Source organism: Scyliorhinus torazame, chromosome 16, assembly GCF_047496885.1.
Source record: "Scyliorhinus torazame isolate Kashiwa2021f chromosome 16, sScyTor2.1, whole genome shotgun sequence".
In the NCBI taxonomy this organism is placed as follows: Eukaryota; Metazoa; Chordata; class Chondrichthyes; order Carcharhiniformes; family Scyliorhinidae; genus Scyliorhinus; species Scyliorhinus torazame.
Window position 1 is genome coordinate 76,840,265 of NC_092722.1, and position 17,863 is coordinate 76,858,127.

At 61.2% G+C, this 17,863-nt stretch overlaps 1 protein-coding gene across 1 annotated transcript in view; it reads right to left on the reverse strand.

Moving 5' to 3' along the window:
• LOC140392886 (chloride channel protein-like) overlaps positions 1-17,863 on the reverse strand; it is a 1,200,068-nt gene that overhangs the window by 422,070 nt on the left and 760,135 nt on the right. Inside the window, 1 exon segment of the mRNA XM_072478647.1 lies at positions 16,696-16,774. Within this exon segment, the coding sequence (XP_072334748.1) occupies positions 16,696-16,774 (79 nt within the window).

Here is a 17,863-nt window from a genome sequence, read left to right on the forward strand (position 1 = left end):
GGGCGAGACATACAGAGAGGGCGAGACACACACAGAAGGCGACACACACACGGACGGCGAGACACACAGAGAGGGCGAGACACACAGAGAGGGCGAGACACACACAGAGGGCGAGACACACACAGAGGGCGAGACACACACAGAGGGCGCGACGCAAACAGAGGGAGAGACACACACAGAGGGAGAGACACAAACAGAGGGCGAGACACACACACACAGGGCGAGACACACACAGAGGGCGAGACACACAGAGAGGGCGAGACACACAGAGGGAGAGACACACACACAGAGGGTGAGACACACAGAGAGGGCGAGACACACAGGGAGGGCGAGACACACAGAGAGGGCGAGACACACAGAGAGGGCGAGACACACACAGAGGGCGAGACACACACAGAGGGCGAGACACACACAGAGGGCGAGACACACACAGAGGGCGAGACACACAGAGACGGAGAGACACACACAGAAATCGAGACACACACAGAGGGCGAGACATACAGAGAGGGCGAGACACACACAGAAGGCGACACACACACAGACGGCGAGACACACAGAGAGGGCGAGACACACAGAGAGGGCGAGACACACACAGAGGGCGAGACACACACAGAAGGCGACACACACACAGAGGGCGAGACACACAGAGAGAGGGAGACACAGAGAGTGAGACACAGAGAGGGAGACACAGAGAGAGAGGGAGACACACAGAGAGGGCGAGACACACACAGAGGGCGAGACACACACAGAAGGCGACACACACACAGAGGGCAAGACACACAGAGAGGGCGAGACACAGAGAGAGGCTGACACAGAGAGGGAGACACAGAGAGAGAGGGAGACACACAGAGAGAGGGAGACACAGAGAGGACGAGACACACAGCGAGAGGGAGACACACAGAGAGGGAGAGACACACACACAGAGGACGAGACACACACAGAGAGGGCGAGACACACACAGAGAGGGCGAGACACACACAGAGAGGGCGAGACACACACAGAGAGGGCGAGACACACAGAGAGAGGGCGAGACACACAGAGAGAGGGCGAGACATACACACAGAGGGCGAGACATACACAGAGAGGGCGAGACACACACAGAGAGGGCGAGACACACACAGAGAGGGCGACATACACAAAGAGGGCGAGACACACACAGAGAGTGCGAGACACACACAGAGAGGGCGAGACACACATACAGAGGGCGAGACACACAGAGGGCGAGACACACACAGAGGGCGAGACACACACAGAGGGCGAGACACACACAGAGGGCGAGACACACACAGAGGGCGAGACACACAGAGAGCGCGAGACACACAGAGAGCGCGAGACACACAGAGAGCGCGAGACACACACACAGAGCGAGACACACACACAGAGCGAGACACACACAGAGAGCGAGACACACACAGAGAGCGAGACACACACAGAGGGCGAGACACACACAGAGGGCAAGACACACAGAGGGAGAGACACAAACAGAGCGTGAGACACACAGAGAGGGCGAGACACACAGGGAGGGCGAGACACACAGAGAGGGCGAGACACACAGAGAGGGTGAGACACACACATAGGGAGAGACATACAGAGAGAGCGAGACACACACAGAAGGCGACACACACACAGACGGCGAGACACACAGAGAGCGCGAGACACACAGAGAGGGCGAGACACACACAGAGGGCGAGACACACACAGAAGGCGACACACACACAGAGGGCGAGACACACATAGAGGGCGAGACACACAGAGAGAGGGAGACACAGAGAGGGAGACACAGAGAGAGAGGGAGACACACAGAGAGATGGAGACACAGAGAGGGCGAGATACACAGCGAGAGGGAGACACACACAGAGGGCGAGACACACACACAGAGGGCGAGACATACACAGAGAGGGCGAGACACACACAGAGAGGGCGAGACACACACAGAGGGGGAGACACACACAGAGGGGGAGACACACACAAAGAGGGCGAGACACACACAGTGAGTGCGAGACACACACAGAGGGCGAGACACACACAGAGGGCGAGACACACACAGAGAGGGCAAGACACACATAGGGGGCGAGACACACACAGAGGGCGAGACACACACAGAGGGCGAGACACACACAGAGGGCGAGACACACACAGAGGGCGAGACACACAGAGAGGGAGACACACAGAGAGGGCGAGACACACACAGAGAGCGAGACACACACAGAGGGCGAGACACACACAGAGGGCGAGACACAAACAGAGGGCAAGACACAAACAGAGAGGGCGAGACACACACAGAGGGAGACACACAGAGAGGGCGCGACGCAAACAGAGGGAGAGACACACACAGAGGGAGAGACACACACAGAGGGTGAGACACACACACACAGGGCGAGACACACACAGAGGGCGAGACACACAGAGAGGGCGAGACACACAGAGGGTGAGACACACAGAGAGGGTGAGACACACAGGGAGGGCGAGACACACAGAGAGGGCGAGACACACAGAGAGGGTGAGACACACACAGAGGGCGAGACACACACAGAGGGCGAGACACACAGAGACGGAGAGACACACACAGAAATCGAGACACACACAGGGGGCGAGACATACAGAGAGGGCGAGACACACACAGAAGGCGACACACACACAGACGGCGAGACACACAGAGAGGGCGAGACACACAGAGAGGGCGAGACACACACAGAGGGCGAGACACACACAGAGGGCGAGACACACACAGAGGGCGAGACACACACAGAGTGCGAGACACACACAGAGGGCGCGACGCAAACAGAGGGAGAGACACACACAGAGGGAGAGACACAAACAGAGGGCGAGACACACACACACAGGGCGAGACACACACAGAGGGCGAGACACACAGAGAGGGCGAGACACACAGAGGGAGAGGCACACACAGAGGGTGAGACACACAGAGAGGGCGAGACACACAGGGAGGGCGAGACACACAGGGAGGGCGAGACACACAGAGAGGGCGAGACACACACAGAGGGCGAGACACACACAGAGGGCGAGACACACACAGAGGGCGAGACACACACAGAGGGCGAGACACACACAGAGGGCGAGACACACACAGAGGGCGAGACACACAGAGACGGAGAGACACACACAGAAATCGAGACACACACAGAGGGCGAGACATACAGAGAGGGCGAGACACACACAGAGGGCGAGACACACAGAGACGGAGAGACACACACAGAAATCGAGACACACACAGACGGCGAGACACACAGAGAGGGCGAGACACACAGAGAGGGCGAGACACACACAGAGGGCGAGACACACAAAGAAGGCGACACACACACAGAGGGCAAGACACACAGAGAGGGCGAGACACAAAGAGAGAGTCAGACACAGAGAGGGAGACATAGAGAGAGAGGGAGACACACAGAGAGAGGGAGACACAGAGAGGACGAGACACACAGCGAGAGGGAGACACACAGAGAGGGCGAGACACACACAGAGAGGGCGAGACACACACAGAGAGGGCGAGACACACAGAGAGAGGGCGAGACACACAGAGAGAGGGCGAGACATACACACAGAGGGCGGGACATACACAGAGAGGGCGAGACACACACAGAGGGGGAGACACACACAGAGAGGGCGACACACACAAAGAGGGCGAGACACACACAGAGGGCGAGACACACACAGAGGGCGAGACACACAGAGAGCGCGAGACACACAGAGAGGGCGAGACACACACAGAGAGCGAGACACACACAGAGGGCGAGACACACACACACAGGGCGAGACACACACAAAGGGCGAGACACACAGAGAGGGCGAGACACACAGAGGGAGAGACACACACAGAGGGTGAGACACACAGCGAGGGCGAGACACACAGAGAGGGCGAGACACACAGAGAGGGCGAGACACACAGAGAGGACGAGACACACACAGAGGGCGAGACACACACACAGAGGGCGAGACACACACAGAGGGCGAGACACACACAGAGGGCGAGACACACACAGAGGGCGAGACACACACAGAGGGCGAGACACACAGAGACGGAGAGACACACACAGAAATCGAGACACACACAGAGGGCGAGACATACATAGAGGGCGAGACACACACAGAAGGCGACACACACACAGACGGCGAGACACACAGAGAGGGCGAGACACACAGAGAGGGCGAGACTCACACAGAGGGCGAGACACACACAGAGGGCGAGACACACACAGAGGGCGCAACGCAAACAGAGGGAGAGACACACACAGAGGGAGAGACACACACAGAGGGCGAGACACACACACACAGGGCGAGACACACACAGAGGGCGAGACACACAGAGGGGGCGAGACACACAGAGGGAGAGACACACACAGAGGGTGAGACACACAGAGAGGGCGAGACACACAGGGAGGGCGAGACACACAGGGAGGGCGAGGCACACAGAGAGGGCGAGACACACAGAGAGGGCGAGACACACAGAGAGGGCGAGACACACAGAGAGGGCGAGACACACAGAGGGCGAGACACACACAGAGGGCGAGACACACACAGAGGGTGAGACACACACAGAGGGCGAGACACACACAGAGGGCGAGACACACAGAGACGGAGAGACACACACAGAAATCGAGACACACACAGAGGGCGAGACATACAGAGAGGGCGAGACACACACAGAAGGCGACACACACACAGACGGCGAGACACACAGAGAGGGCGAGACAGACAGAGGGCGAGACACACACAGAGGGCGAGACACACACAGAAGGCGACACACACACAGAGGGCGAGACACACAGAGAGAGGGAGACACAGAGAGGGAGACAAACAGAGAGAGGGAGACACACAGAGCGAGGGAGACACACAGAGAGGGCGAGACACACACAGAGAGGGCGAGACACACAGAGAGAGGGCGAGACATACACAGAGAGGGCGAGACACACACAGAGAGGGCGAGACACACACAGAGGGCGAAACATACACACAGAGGGCGAGACATACACAGAGAGGGCGAGACACACACAGAGAGGGCGAGACACACAAAGAGGGCGAGACACACACAGAGAGTGTGAGACACACACAGAGAGCGAGACTCACACAGAGGGTGAGACACACACAGAGGGTGAGACACACAGAGAGGGCGAGACACACACAGAGGGGGAGACACACACAGAGGGCGGGACACACACAGAGGGCGAGACACACACAGAGGGCGAGACACACACAGAGGGCGAGACACACACAGAGGGCGAGACACACACAGAGGGGGAGACACACACAGAGAGGGCGAGACACACACAGAGAGGGCGAGACACACACAGAGAGGGCGAGACACACAGAGAGGGCGAGACACACAGAGAGGGTGAGACACACACAGAGGGCGAGACACACAGATAGGGCGAGACACAGAGAGGGCGAGACACACACAGAGGACGAGACACATACAGAGGGCGGGATACACACAGGGCGAGACACACAGACAGGGTGAGACACACACAGAGGGCGAGACACACGCAGAGGGCGAGACACACGCAGAGGGCGAGACACACGCAGAGGGCGAGACACACGCAGAGGGCGAGACACACGCAGAGGGCGAGACACACACAGAGGGCGAGACACACAGAAGGTGAGACACACACAGAGGGCGAGACACACACAGAGAGGGAGACTCACAGAGGACGAGACACAGAGAGAGGGCGAGACACACACAGAGAGGGAGACACACAGAGAGGGAGGCACAGCGAGCGGGGTGAGTGCGGGATGAGTAAGAGAGCGGGATGGGTAAGAGAGAGGGATGAGTAAGAGTGCGGGATGAGCAAGAGTGCGGGATAAGTAAGAGAGAGGGATGAGTAAGAGTGCGGGATGAGCAAGAGTGCGGGATGAGCAAGAGTGCGGGATGAGCAAGAGTGCGGGATGAGCAAGAGTGCGGGATGAGCAAGAGTGCGGGATGAGGAAGAGACTGGGATGAGTAAGAGAGCGGGATGAGCAAGAGTGCGGGGTGAGTGAGAGAGCGGGATGAGTAAGAGTGCGGGATGAGCAAGAGTGCGGGATGAGCAAGAGTGGGGGATGAGAAAGAGAGCGGGATGATCAAGAGTGCGGGATGAGTAAGAGAGCGGGGTGAGTAAGAGAGCGGGATGAGCAAGAGAGCGGGATGAGAAAGAGAGCGGGATGAGTAAGAGAGCGGGATGTGTAAGAGAGCGGGATGTGTAAGAGAGCGGGGTGAGTAAGAGAGCGGGATGAGCAAGAGAGCGGGATGAGAAAGAGAGCGGGATGAGAAAGAGTGCGGGATGAGTAAGAGAGCGGGGTGAGTAAGAGAGCGGGATGAGCAAGAGAGCGGGATGAGAAAGAGAGCGGGATGTGTAAGAGAGCGGGATGTGTCAGAGAGCGGTATGAGTAAGAGAGCGGGATGAGTAAGAGAGCGGGATGAGTAAGAGAGCGTGATGAGCAAGAGTGCGGGATGAGTAAGAGAGCGGGATGAGAAAGAGAGCGGGATGAGTAAGAGAGCGGGATGTGTCAGAGAGCGGTATGAGTAAGAGAGCGGGATGAGTAAGAGAGCGGGATGAGCAAGAGAGCGGGATGAGAAAGAGAGCGGGATGAGTAAGAGAGCGGGATGAGTAAGAGAGCGGGATGAGTAAGAGAGCGGGATGAGTAAGAGAGCGGGATGAGCAAGAGAGCGGGATGAGTAAGAGAGCGGGAGGAGTAAGAGCCGGCAGCGCGCTTGGATGGAGCAGGTGGAGAGCAGGGGGAGCATGGGGGTGGAGCAGGGGGAGAGTGTGGGGGGGGGGGGGGGTTGGGAAGGGGGGGGGGGGTGCATGGATGGAGCGGGAAGAGTGGGGGAGGAGCTCAGGGATGGTGGGGGAGAGTGAGGGGTGAGCGCAGGGATGGAGCGGGGAGAGCGGGGGTGAGCGCAGGGACGGAGCGAGGGAGAGTGGGGAGAGCGCAGGGACGGAGCGAGGGAGAGTGGGGGGAGCGCAGGGATGGAGCGGGGGAGAGTGGGGGTGAGCGGGGGAGAGTGGGGGGAGTGCAGGGATGGAGCAGGGGAGAGGGGGGTAGTGCAGGGGTGGAGCGGGGGAGAGTGGGGGCAGCGCAGGGATGGAGCGGGGGAGAGTGGGTGGGAACGCAGGGATGGAGCGGGGGAGAGTGGGGGGAGCGCAGGGATGGAGCGGGGGAGAGCGCAGGGATGGAGCGGGGGGAGAGTGGGGAGAGCGGGAAGAGTGGGGGGAGTGCAGGGATGGAGCGGGGGAGAGTGGGTGGGAACGCAGGGATGGAGCGGGGGAGAGTGGGGGGAGCGCAGGGATGGAGCGGGGGAGAGTGGGTGGGAACGCAGGGATGGAGCGGGGGAGAGTGGGGGAAGCGTAGGGATGGAGCGAGGGAGAGTGGGGGGGGAGCGAAGGAATGGAGCGGAGGAAAGTGGGGGTGAGTGCAGTGACGGAGCGGGGGAGAGTAGGGGGAGCGCAGGGATGGAGCGGGGGGGAGTGGGGGGAGTGCAGGGATGGAGCGGGGGAAAGTGGGGGGTGAGCGCAGGGATGGAGTGGAGGAGAGTGGGGGGGGGCGCAGGGGGAGAGTGGGGGGAGCGCAGGGATGGAGCGGGGGAGACTGGGGAGAGCGCACGGATGGAGCTGGGGGAGAGTGGGGAGAGCGCAGGAATGGAGCGGGGGTGGAGTGGGGGGGGCGCAGGGATGGAGCGGGGGAGAGTGGGGGGGAGCGCAGGGATAGAGCGGGGGAGAGTGGGGGGAGCGCAGGGATGGAGTGAGGTAGAGTGGGGGAAGCGCAGGGATGGAGCGAGGGAGAGTGGGGGAGAGTAGCGATGGAGCAGGGTAGAGTGGGGGTGAGCGCAGCGATGGAGCGGGGGTGAGTTGGGGGGAGCGCAGGGATGGAGCGGGGGTGAGTGGGGGAGTGCAGGGATGGAGCGGGGGAAAGTGGGGCGACTGTAGGGATGGACCAGGGGTGAGTGAGGGGGAGTGCAGGGATGGAGCGGGGGGAGAGTGGGGTGGAGCGGGGGAGAGTGGGGCGGAATGCAGGGATGGAGCGGGGGAGAGTGGGGGGGAGCGCGCAGGGATGGAGCCGGTGAGAGTGGGGAGAGCGCAGGGATGGAGCCGGGGAGAGTGGGGGGGGAGCGCAGGGATGTGGTGGGGGAGAGTGGTGGGGAGCGCAGGAATGGAGTGGGGGGGGGGGGAGTGGGGAGAGCGCAGGGATGGAGCGGGGAGAGTGGGAGGAGCGCAGGGATGGAGCGGGGGAGAGTGGGGTGAGCGCAGGGATGGAGCGGGGGAGAGTGGGGTGAGCGCAGGGATGGAGATGGGAAAACAGAGGAGGGAGCGCAGGGATGGAGCGGGGGGAGTGGGGGGGGAGCGCAGCGATGTAGCGGGGGAGAGTGGGGGGAGTGCAGGGATGGAGCGGGGGAGAGTGGGGGGAGCGCAGGGATGGAGCGGGGGAGAGTGGGGGGAGCGCAGGGGTGGAGCGGGGGAGAGTGGGGGGAGCGCTTGGATGGAGCGGGGGAGAGTGGTTGGGAACGCAGGGATGGAGCGGAGGAGAGTGGGGGGAGCGCAGAGATGGAGCGGGGGAGAGTGGGGGGAGCACAGGGATGGAGCGGGGGAGAGTGCGGGGAGCGCAGGGATGGAGAGGGGGGAGAGAGGGGGCAGCGTAGTGATGGAGCGGAGGCAGAGTGGGGAGAGCACAGGGCTGGAGCGGGGGGAGAGTGGGGGGAGCGCAGGGATGGAGCGGGGGAGAGTGGGGGGGAGCGCAGGGATGGAGCGGGGGAGAGTGGGGGGAGCGCAGGGATGGAGCGGTGGGAGAGTGGGGGGAGCGCAGGGATGGAGCGGGGGAGAGTGAGGGAAGCGCAGGGATGGAGCGGGGGAGAGTGGGGGGAGCGCAGGGATGGAGCGGGGGGAGAGTGGCAGGAGCGCAGGGATGGAGCGGGGAGAGTGGGGGGAGCGCAGGGATGGAGAAGGGGAGAGTGTAGGGGTGAAGCGGGGGAGAGTGGAGGGATGGAGCGGGGGAGAGCGGGTGGAGCGCAGGGAGAGTGGGGGGAGCGCAGGGATGGAGCGGGGGAGAGTGGGGGGGAGCGCAGGGATGGAGCGGGAGAGAGTGGGGGGAGCGCAGCGATGGAGCGGGGGAGAGTGGGGGGAGCGCAGGGATGGAGCGGGGGAGGGTGGGGGGTGCGCAGGGATGGAGCGGGGGAGAGTGCGGGGAGCGCAGGGATGGAGCGGTGGAGAGTGGGGGTGAGCACAGCGATGGAGTGGGGGGAGGGCAGGGATGGAGCGGGGCAGAGCGCAGGGATGGAGCGGGGGAGAGTGGTAAGAGCGCAGGGATGGAGCGGGGGAGAGTGGGGGGAGCGCAGGGATGTAGCGGGGGAGAGTGGGGGGGAGCGCATGGATGGAGGGGGGAGAGTGGGGGGGAGCCTATGGATGGAGGGGGGAGAGTGGGGGAGCGCAGGGAGAGTGGGGGGAGCGCAGGGATGGAGCGGGTGAGAGTGGTGGGAGCTCAGGGATGGAGCGGGGTAGAGTGGGGGGAGCGCAGGGATGGAGCGGGGGAGAGTGGTGGGAGCTCAGGGATGGAGCTGGGGAGAGTGCGGGGAGCGCAGGGATGGAGCGGGGGAGAGTGGGGGGAGCGCAGGGATGGAGCGGGGGGAGAGGGGGGAGCGCAGTGATGGAGCGGAGGGAGAGTTGAGGGAGCACAGTGATGGAGCGGGGGTGAGTGGGGGGAGAGCAGGGATGGAGCGGTGGAGAGTGGGGTCAGCGCAGGGATGGAGCGGGGGGAGAGTGAGGGGAGCGCAGGGATGGAGCGGGGGAGAGTGGGGGGAGCGCAGGGCTGGAGCGGGGGAGAGTGGGGGGAGCGCAGGGATGGAGCGGGTGAAGCGCAGGGATAGGGCGGGGGAGACCGGGGGGGAGCTCATGGATGGAGCGGGGGGAGAGTGGGGGTGAGCGCAGAGATCGAGTGGGGGGAGAGAAGGGGGAGCGCAGGGATGGAGCGGGGGAAAGTGGGGGGAGCGCAGGGATGGAGTGGGGGGGAGCGCAGGGATGGAGCAGGGGAGTTGGATTTGGGGGGAGCGCAGGGTTGGAGCGGAGGAGAGTGGGGGGAGTGCAGGGATGGAGCGGGGGAGAGAGGGGGGAGCGCAGAGATGGAGCGGGGGGAGTGTGGGGGGAGCGCAGGGATGGAGCGGAGGGAGAGCGGGGGAAGCACAGGGATGGAGCGGGGGAGAGTGCGGGGAGCGCAGGGATGGAGCGGGGGAGAGTCGCGGGAGCGCAGGGATGGTGCAAGGGAGAGTGGGGGGAGCGCAGGGATGGAGCAGGGGAGAGTGGGGGGAGCGCAGGGATGGAGCGGGGGAGAGTGGGGGGAGCGCAGGGATGGTGCAGGGGAGAGTGCGGGGAGCGCAGGAATGGAGCGGGGGAGTGTGGGGGGAGCGCAGCGATGGAGCGGGGGAGAGTGGGGGGGAGCGCAGGGATGGAGCGGGGGAGTGTGGGGGAGCGCAGCGATGGAGCGGGGGAGAGTGGGGGGAGCGGGGGGGGGAATGGGGGGAGCGCAGCGATGGAGCGGGGGAGAGAGGGGGAGCGCAGGGAGAAGCGGGGGAGAGTGGGGGAGCGCAGGGAGAAGCGGGGGAGAGTGGGGGAGCGCAGGATGGAGCAGGGAAAGTGGGGTAGAGTGGGGGGAGCGGGGGAGAGTGGGGGTGAGCGCCGGGATGGAGCGGGGGAGAGTGGGGGGAGCTCAGGGATGGAGCGGGTAAGTGGTGGGGAGCGCAGGGATGGAGCGGGGGAGAGTGGGGGAGAGTGGAGGGGAGCGGGGGAGAGTTGGGTGGAGCGCAGGGATGGAGAGGGGGAGAGTGGGGGGAGCGCAGGGATGGAGCGGGTGAAGCGCAGGGATAGGGCGGGGGAGACCGGGGGGGAGCTCATGGATGGAGCGGGGGGAGAGTGGGGGTGAGCGCAGAGATCGAGTGGGGGGAGAGAAGGGGGAGCGCAGGGATGGAGCGGGGGAAAGTGGGGGGAGCGCAGGGATGGAGTGGGGGGGAGCGCAGGGATGGAGCAGGGGAGTTGGATTTGGGGGGAGCTCAGGGATGGAGCGGAGGAGAGTGGGGGGAGTGCAGGGATGGAGCGGGGGAGAGAGGGGGGAGCGCAGAGATGGAGCGGGGGGAGTGTGGGGGGAGCGCAGGGATGGAGCGGAGGGAGAGCGGGGGAAGCACAGGGATGGAGCGGGGGAGAGTGCGGGGAGCGCAGGGATGGAGCGGGGGAGAGTCGCGGGAGCGCAGGGATGGTGCAGGGGAGAGTGGGGGGGAGCGCAGGGATGGAGCAGGGGAGAGTGGGGGGAGCGCAGGGATGGAGCGGGGAGAGTGGGGGGAGCGCAGGGATGGTGCAGGGGAGAGTGCGGGGAGCGCAGGGATGGAGCGGGGGAGTGTGGGGGGAGCGCAGCGATGGAGCGGGGGAGACTGGGGGGAGCGCAGGGATGGAGCAGGGGAGAGTGGGTGGAGCGCAGGGATGGAGCGGGGGAGAGTGGGGGGAGCGCAGGGATGGTGCAGGGGAGAGTGCGGGGAGCGCAGGGATGGAGCGGGGGAGTGTGGGGGGAGCGCAGCGATGGAGCGGGGGAGAGTGGTGGGAGCGGGGGGGGAATGGGGGGAGCGCAGCGATGGAGCGGGGGAGAGAGGGGGAGCGCAGGGAGAAGCGGGGGAGAGTGGGGGAGCGCAGGGAGAAGCGGGGGAGAGTGGGGGAGCGCAGGATGGAGCAGGGAAAGTGGGGTAGAGTGGGGGTAGCGGGGGAGAGTGGGGGTGAGCGCCGGGATGGAGCGGGGGAGAGTGGGGGGAGCTCAGGGATGGAGCGGGTAAGTGGTGGGGAGCGCAGGGATGGAGCGGGGGAGAGTGGGGGAGAGTGGAGGGGAGCGGGGGAGAGTTGGGTGGAGCGCAGGGATGGAGAGGGGGAGAGTGGGGGTACGCAGGGATGGAGCGGGGAGAGTGGGGGGAGCGGGGGAGAGTGGGGGCACGCAAGGATGGAGCGGGGTAGAGTGAATGGAGCGCAGGAATGGAGCAGGGGAGAGTGGGGGGGAGAGCAGGGAGGAGCGGGGGAGAGCGCAGGGATGGAGCGGGGGAGAGCGCAGGCATGGTGGGGGGGGGAAGAGTGGGGGAGCGCAGGGATGGAGCGGGGAGAGTGGGGGTGAGAGCAGGGATGGAGCGGGGGAGAGAGGGAGTAGCGCAGGGATGGAGCGAGGGAGAGAGGGGGTAGCGCAGGGATGTAGCGAGGGAGAGTGGGGGAGCGCTGTGATGGAGCAGGGGAGAGAGGGGGGAGTGCAGGGATGGAGCGGGGGAGAGTGGGGGGAGGGCAGGGATGGAGCGGGGGAGAGTGGGGGGAGCGCAGCGATGGAGCGGGTTAGAGAGGGGGGAGAGCAGGGAGGAGCGGGGGAGAGCGCAAGGATGGAGCGCGGGAGAGTGGGGGGAGTGCAGGGATGGGGCGGGGGAAAATAGGGGAGCGCAGCGATGGAGATTGGGGGGAGAGCTGGGAGGAGCGGGGTAGAGTGAGGGGGGAGCGCAGGGATGGAGCGGGGGAGAGCGCAGGGATGGAGCGGGGGTGGGTGGGGGGTTAGCACAGGGATGGAGCGGGGGAGAGTGGGTGAGGGCAGAGATGGAGCGGGGGGAGAGTGGGGGTGAGCTCAGGGATGGAGCGGGGGAGAGTGGGGGTGTGTGCAGGGATGGAGCGGGGGAAAGTGGGGGGAGGGCAGGGATGGAGCAGGGGAGAGTGGGGGGTGAGCGCAGGGATGGAGCGGTGGAAGAGCGAGAGAGGGCGGGGACCGTGGGGTCAGGGGACGAAGAAAGCTGGGCGAGAGGAACAATTATTTTTTAAACAGTGTCAACCTGAACTTTAATCCAAAAACATAGAAATCAATGATAAAAAATATGGAACTCTCCCAGGACAGGTACAGCACGGGGTTAGATACAGAGTAAAGCTCCCTCGACACTGTCCCCATCAAACACTCCCAGGACAGGTACAGCACGGGGTTAGATACAGAGTAAAGCTCCCTCTACAATGTCCCAATCAAGCTCTCCCAGGACAGGTACAGCATGGGGTTAGATACAGAGTAAAGCTCCCTCTACACTGTCCCCATCAAACACTCCCAGGACAGGTACAGCATGGGGTTAGATACAGAGTAAAGCTCCCTCCACACTGTCCTCATCAAACACTCCCAGGACAGGTACAGCACGGGGTTAGATACAGAGTAAAGCTCCCTCTACACTGTCCTCATCAAACACTCCCAGGACAGGTACAGCACGGGGTTAGATGCAGAGTAAAGCTCCCTCTACTGTGTCCCAATCAAGCTCTCCCAGGACAGGTACAGCATGGGGTTAGATACAGAGTAAAGCTCCCTCTACACTGTCCCCATCAAACACTCCCAGGACGGATACAGCACGGGGTTAGATACAGAGTAAAGCTCCCTCTACACTGTCCCCATCAAACACTCCCAGGACAGGTACAGCACGGCGTTAGATCCAGAGTAAAGCTCCCTCTACACTGTCCCCATCAAACACTCCAGGGACAGGGACAGCACGGGGTTAGATACACAGTAAAGCTCCCTCTACACTGTCCCCATGAAACAGTCCCAGGACAGGTACAGCACGGGGTTAGATACAGAATAAAGCTCCCTCTACACTGTCCCCATCAAACACTCCCAGGACGGGTACAGCACGGGGTTAGATACAGAGTAAAGCTCCCTCGACACTGCCCCATCAAACACTCCCAGGACAGGTACAGCACGGCGTTAGATACAGAGTAAAGTTCCCTCTACACTGTTCCCATCAAACACTCCCAGGACAGGGACAGCAAGGGGTTAGATACACAGTAAAGCTCCCTCTACACGGTCCCCATGAAACACTCCCAGGACAGGTACAGCACGGGGTTAGATACAGAGTAAAGCTCCCTCTACACTGTCCCCATCAAACACTCCCAGGACAGGTACAGCACAGGGTTAGATACAGAGTAAAGCTCCCTCTCCACTGTCCCCATCAAACACTCTCAGGGCAGGTACAGCACGGGGTTAGATACAGAGTAAAGCTCCCTCTACACTGTCCCCATCAAACACTCTCAGGACTGGTACAGCGCAGGATGAGATACAGAGTAAAGCTCCCTCGAGACTGCCCCATCAAACACTCCCAAGACAGGTACAGCACAGGGTTAGATACAGAGTAAAGCTCCCTCTACACTGTCCCCATCAAACACCCCCAGGACAGCGACAGCACGGTGTTAGATACAGAGTAAAGCTCCCTCTACACTGTCCCCATCAAACACTCCCAGGACAGGGACAGCACGGGGTTAGATGCAGAGTAAAGCTCCCTCTACACTGTCACCATCAAACACTCCCTGGACAGGTAAAGCACGGGGTTAGATACAGAGTAAAGCTCCCTCTACACTGTCCCCATCAAACACTCCCAGGAGAGGTACAGCAGGGGGTTAGATACAGAGTAAAGCTCCCTCCACACTGTCCCCATCAAACACTCCCAGAACAGGTACAGCAGGGGGTTAGATACAGAGTAAAGCTCCCTCCACACTGTCCCCATCAAACACTCCCAGCACAGGTACAGCACAGGTTAGATACAGAATAAAGCTCCCTCTACACTGTCCCCATCAAACACTCCCAGGACAGCGACAGCACAGGGTTAGATACAGAGTAAAGCTCCCTCTACACTGTCCCCATCAAACACTCCCAGGACAGGTACAGCATGGTGTTAGATACAGAGTAAAGCTCCCTCTACACTGTCCCCATCAAACACTCTCAGGACTGGTACAGCGCAGGATTAGATACAGAGTAAAGCTCCCCGAGACTGCCCCATCAAACACTCCCAAGACAGGTACAGCACAGGGTTAGATACAGAGTAAAGCTTGATAGAGTAACTAACTTGATAGAGTTTTTCGAGGAGGTCACTAGGATGATTGATGCAGGTAGGGCAGTCGATGTTGTCTATATGGACTTCAGTAAGGCCTTTGACAAGGTCCCTCATGGTAGGCTAGTACAAAAGGTGAAGTCACACGGGATCAGGGGTGAACTGGCAAGGTGGATACAGAACTGGCTAGGCCATAGAAGGCAGAGGGGAGCAATGGAGGGATGCTTTTCTAATTGGAGGGCTGTGACCAGTGGTGTTCCACAGGGATCAGTGCTGGGACCTTTGCTCTTTGTAGTATATATAAATGATTTGGAGGAAAATGTAACTGGTCAGATTAGTAAGTTTGCAGACGACACAAAGGTTGGTGGAATTGCGGATAGCGATGAGGACTGTCTGAGGATATAGCAGGATTTAGATTGTCTGGAGACTTGGGCGGAGAGATGGCAGATGGAGTTTAATCCGGACAAATGTGAGGTAATGCATTTTGGAAGGTCTAATGCAGGTAGGGAATATACAGTGAATGGTAGAACCCTCAAGAGTATTGAAAGTCAAAGAGATCTAGGAGTACAGGTCCACAGGTCATTGAAAGGGGCAACACAGGTGGAGAAGGTAGTCAAGAAGGCATACGGCATGCTTGCCTTCATTGGCCGGGGCATTGAGTATAAGAATTGGCAAGTCATGTTGCAGCTGTATAGAACCTTAGTTAGGCCACACTTGGAGTATAGTGTTCAATTCTGGTTGCCACACTACCAGAAGGATGTGGAGGCTTTAGAGAGGGTGCAGAAGAGATTTACCAGAATGTTGCCTGGTATGGAGGGCATAAGCTATGAGGAGCGATTGAATGAACTCGGTTTGTTCTCAATGGAACGAAGGAGGTTGAGGGGCGACCTGATAGAGGTATACAAAATTATGAGGGGCATAGACAGAGTGGATAGTCAGAGGCTTTTCCCCAGGGTAGAGGGGTCAATTACTAGGGGGCATAGGTTTAAGGTGAGAGGGGCAAGTTTTAGAGTAGATGTACGAGGCAGGTTTTTTACGCAGAGGGTAGTGGGTGCCTGGAACTCGCTACCGGAGGAGGTAGCGGAAGCAGGGACGATAGGGACATTTAAGGGGCATCTTGACAAATATATGAATAGGATGGGAATAGAAGGATACGGACCCAGGAAGTGTAGAAGATTGTAGTTTAGTCGGGCAGTATGGTCGGCACGGGCTTGGAGGGCCGAAGGGCCTGTTCCTGTGCTGTACATTTCTTTCTTCTTTGTACACTGTCCCCATCAAACACTCCCAGGACAGGGACAGCACGGGGTTAGATACAGAGTAAAGCTCCCTCTACACTGTCCCCATCAAACACTCCCTGGACAGGTAAAGCACGGGGTTAGATACAGAGTAAAGCTCCCTCTACACTGTCCCCATCAAACACTCCCAGGACAGGTACAGCAGGGGGTTAGATACAGAGTAAAGCTCCCTCCACACTGTCCCCATCAAACACTCCCAGGACAGGTACAGCAGGGGGTTAGATACAGAGTAAAGCTCCCTCCACACTGTCCCCATCAAACACTCCCAGGACAGCGACAGCACGGGGTTAGATACAGAGTAAAGCTCCCTCTACACTGTCCCCATCAAACACTCCCAGGTCAGGTACAGCAGGGGGTTCGATACAGAGTAAAGCTCCCTCCACACTGTCCCCATCAAACACTCCCAGGACAGGTACAGCACGGGGTTAGATACAGAGTAAAGCTCCCTCTACACTGTCACCATCAAACACTCCCAGGACAGGTACAGCACAGGGTTAGATACAGAGTAAAGCTCCCACTGCCACCATTCCTGCCACCCACCTCCGCGGAAGTCACACTTGCCTCCTAATGGAGCTGCAAAGCAGCAAGCCACTCCAACCGCACAAGCTGGGATCAGTGCTTCTGCTGTTCTGCGCAGGTCCTGTAAGGGGGAGGGCGGTGTTTTTGGAGAGTGAGGGTGAGGGGCGGATGGGGGAGGGGGGAGAAAAGAGGGTTGCAGGGGGAGATTGGGCGCGGGTGGGGGGGGGGGGGGGGGGGAAGAGTTGAGGAGGGGGTGGTGTGGGGAGGGATGTGGGAATGGTAGGAATGCGGTTTGGGTAGGATGCAGAGGGGGTGGGGGAGGGATGGTGAGGGGGAGGGATGGTGGTGAGGGGGAGAGATGGAGAGGGGGAGAGATGCAGAGAGAGAGAGATGAGGAGGGGGAGGGATGTGGCGTGGGAGGGATGTGGAGGGGGAAGAATGAAGATTGGAGGGATGCAGCGATGCGGGAGAGATGCGGCGGGGGAGGTATGCGCAGGGGGAATGGATGTAGTCGGGGAAGGGATATGTGAAAGGGAAGGGATGCGGGGGGGTTTGGAATGCAGGGGGAATTATGAGGGTGGAGGGGTGCAGAGAACAGAAGGTCGGGGGCAGTGAGGGGGAGGGATTAGAGAGGGAGAGGTGTGGAGGGAGATGGTGTGGAGGGGGAGGGGGAGAAGGCGTTTGGGATGAAGACGGGGAGGTGAGTGGAGCGGGAGGGACGTGGAGGGGGAGAGACAGGGGAGGGAAAGGGCGGAAGGTGTGGAGTGGGAGGTTGAGGAGGAGGATGGTGAGGGAGCAGGAGTGAGGATGAAGAGGGTGAGCATGAGGGTGAGGAGTGAGGAGAGTGAGAGGGTGAGGAGCAGGGAGGGCAGGAGCCAGCATGGCGTGGTGAGGAGGGTGAGAGCTTGAGGGGGCGAGGGCCAGGTCGGGGTGGAGGGTGAGCGGGTGAGGCGTTGTGAAGAGTGGGGAGGGTCAGGTGTCAGGACGGTGAGGAGGGAGAGCATGAGCAGGTGAGGAGTGTGAGGGGGTGAGAAGCAGGGATAGTGAGGGGATGAGGGGTGAGGAACGAAGAGGGCAAGGGAAGGGAGAGGGGGTGAGGATTGAGGAGGATAAAGTGGAGGATGAAGGGGTAAAGGGAGGTGAGGAAGGAAGGACAGTAATGGGGAGGGCACAGGTGAGAGTGGGAGTGAGGGGATGAGGGGGCAAGGGT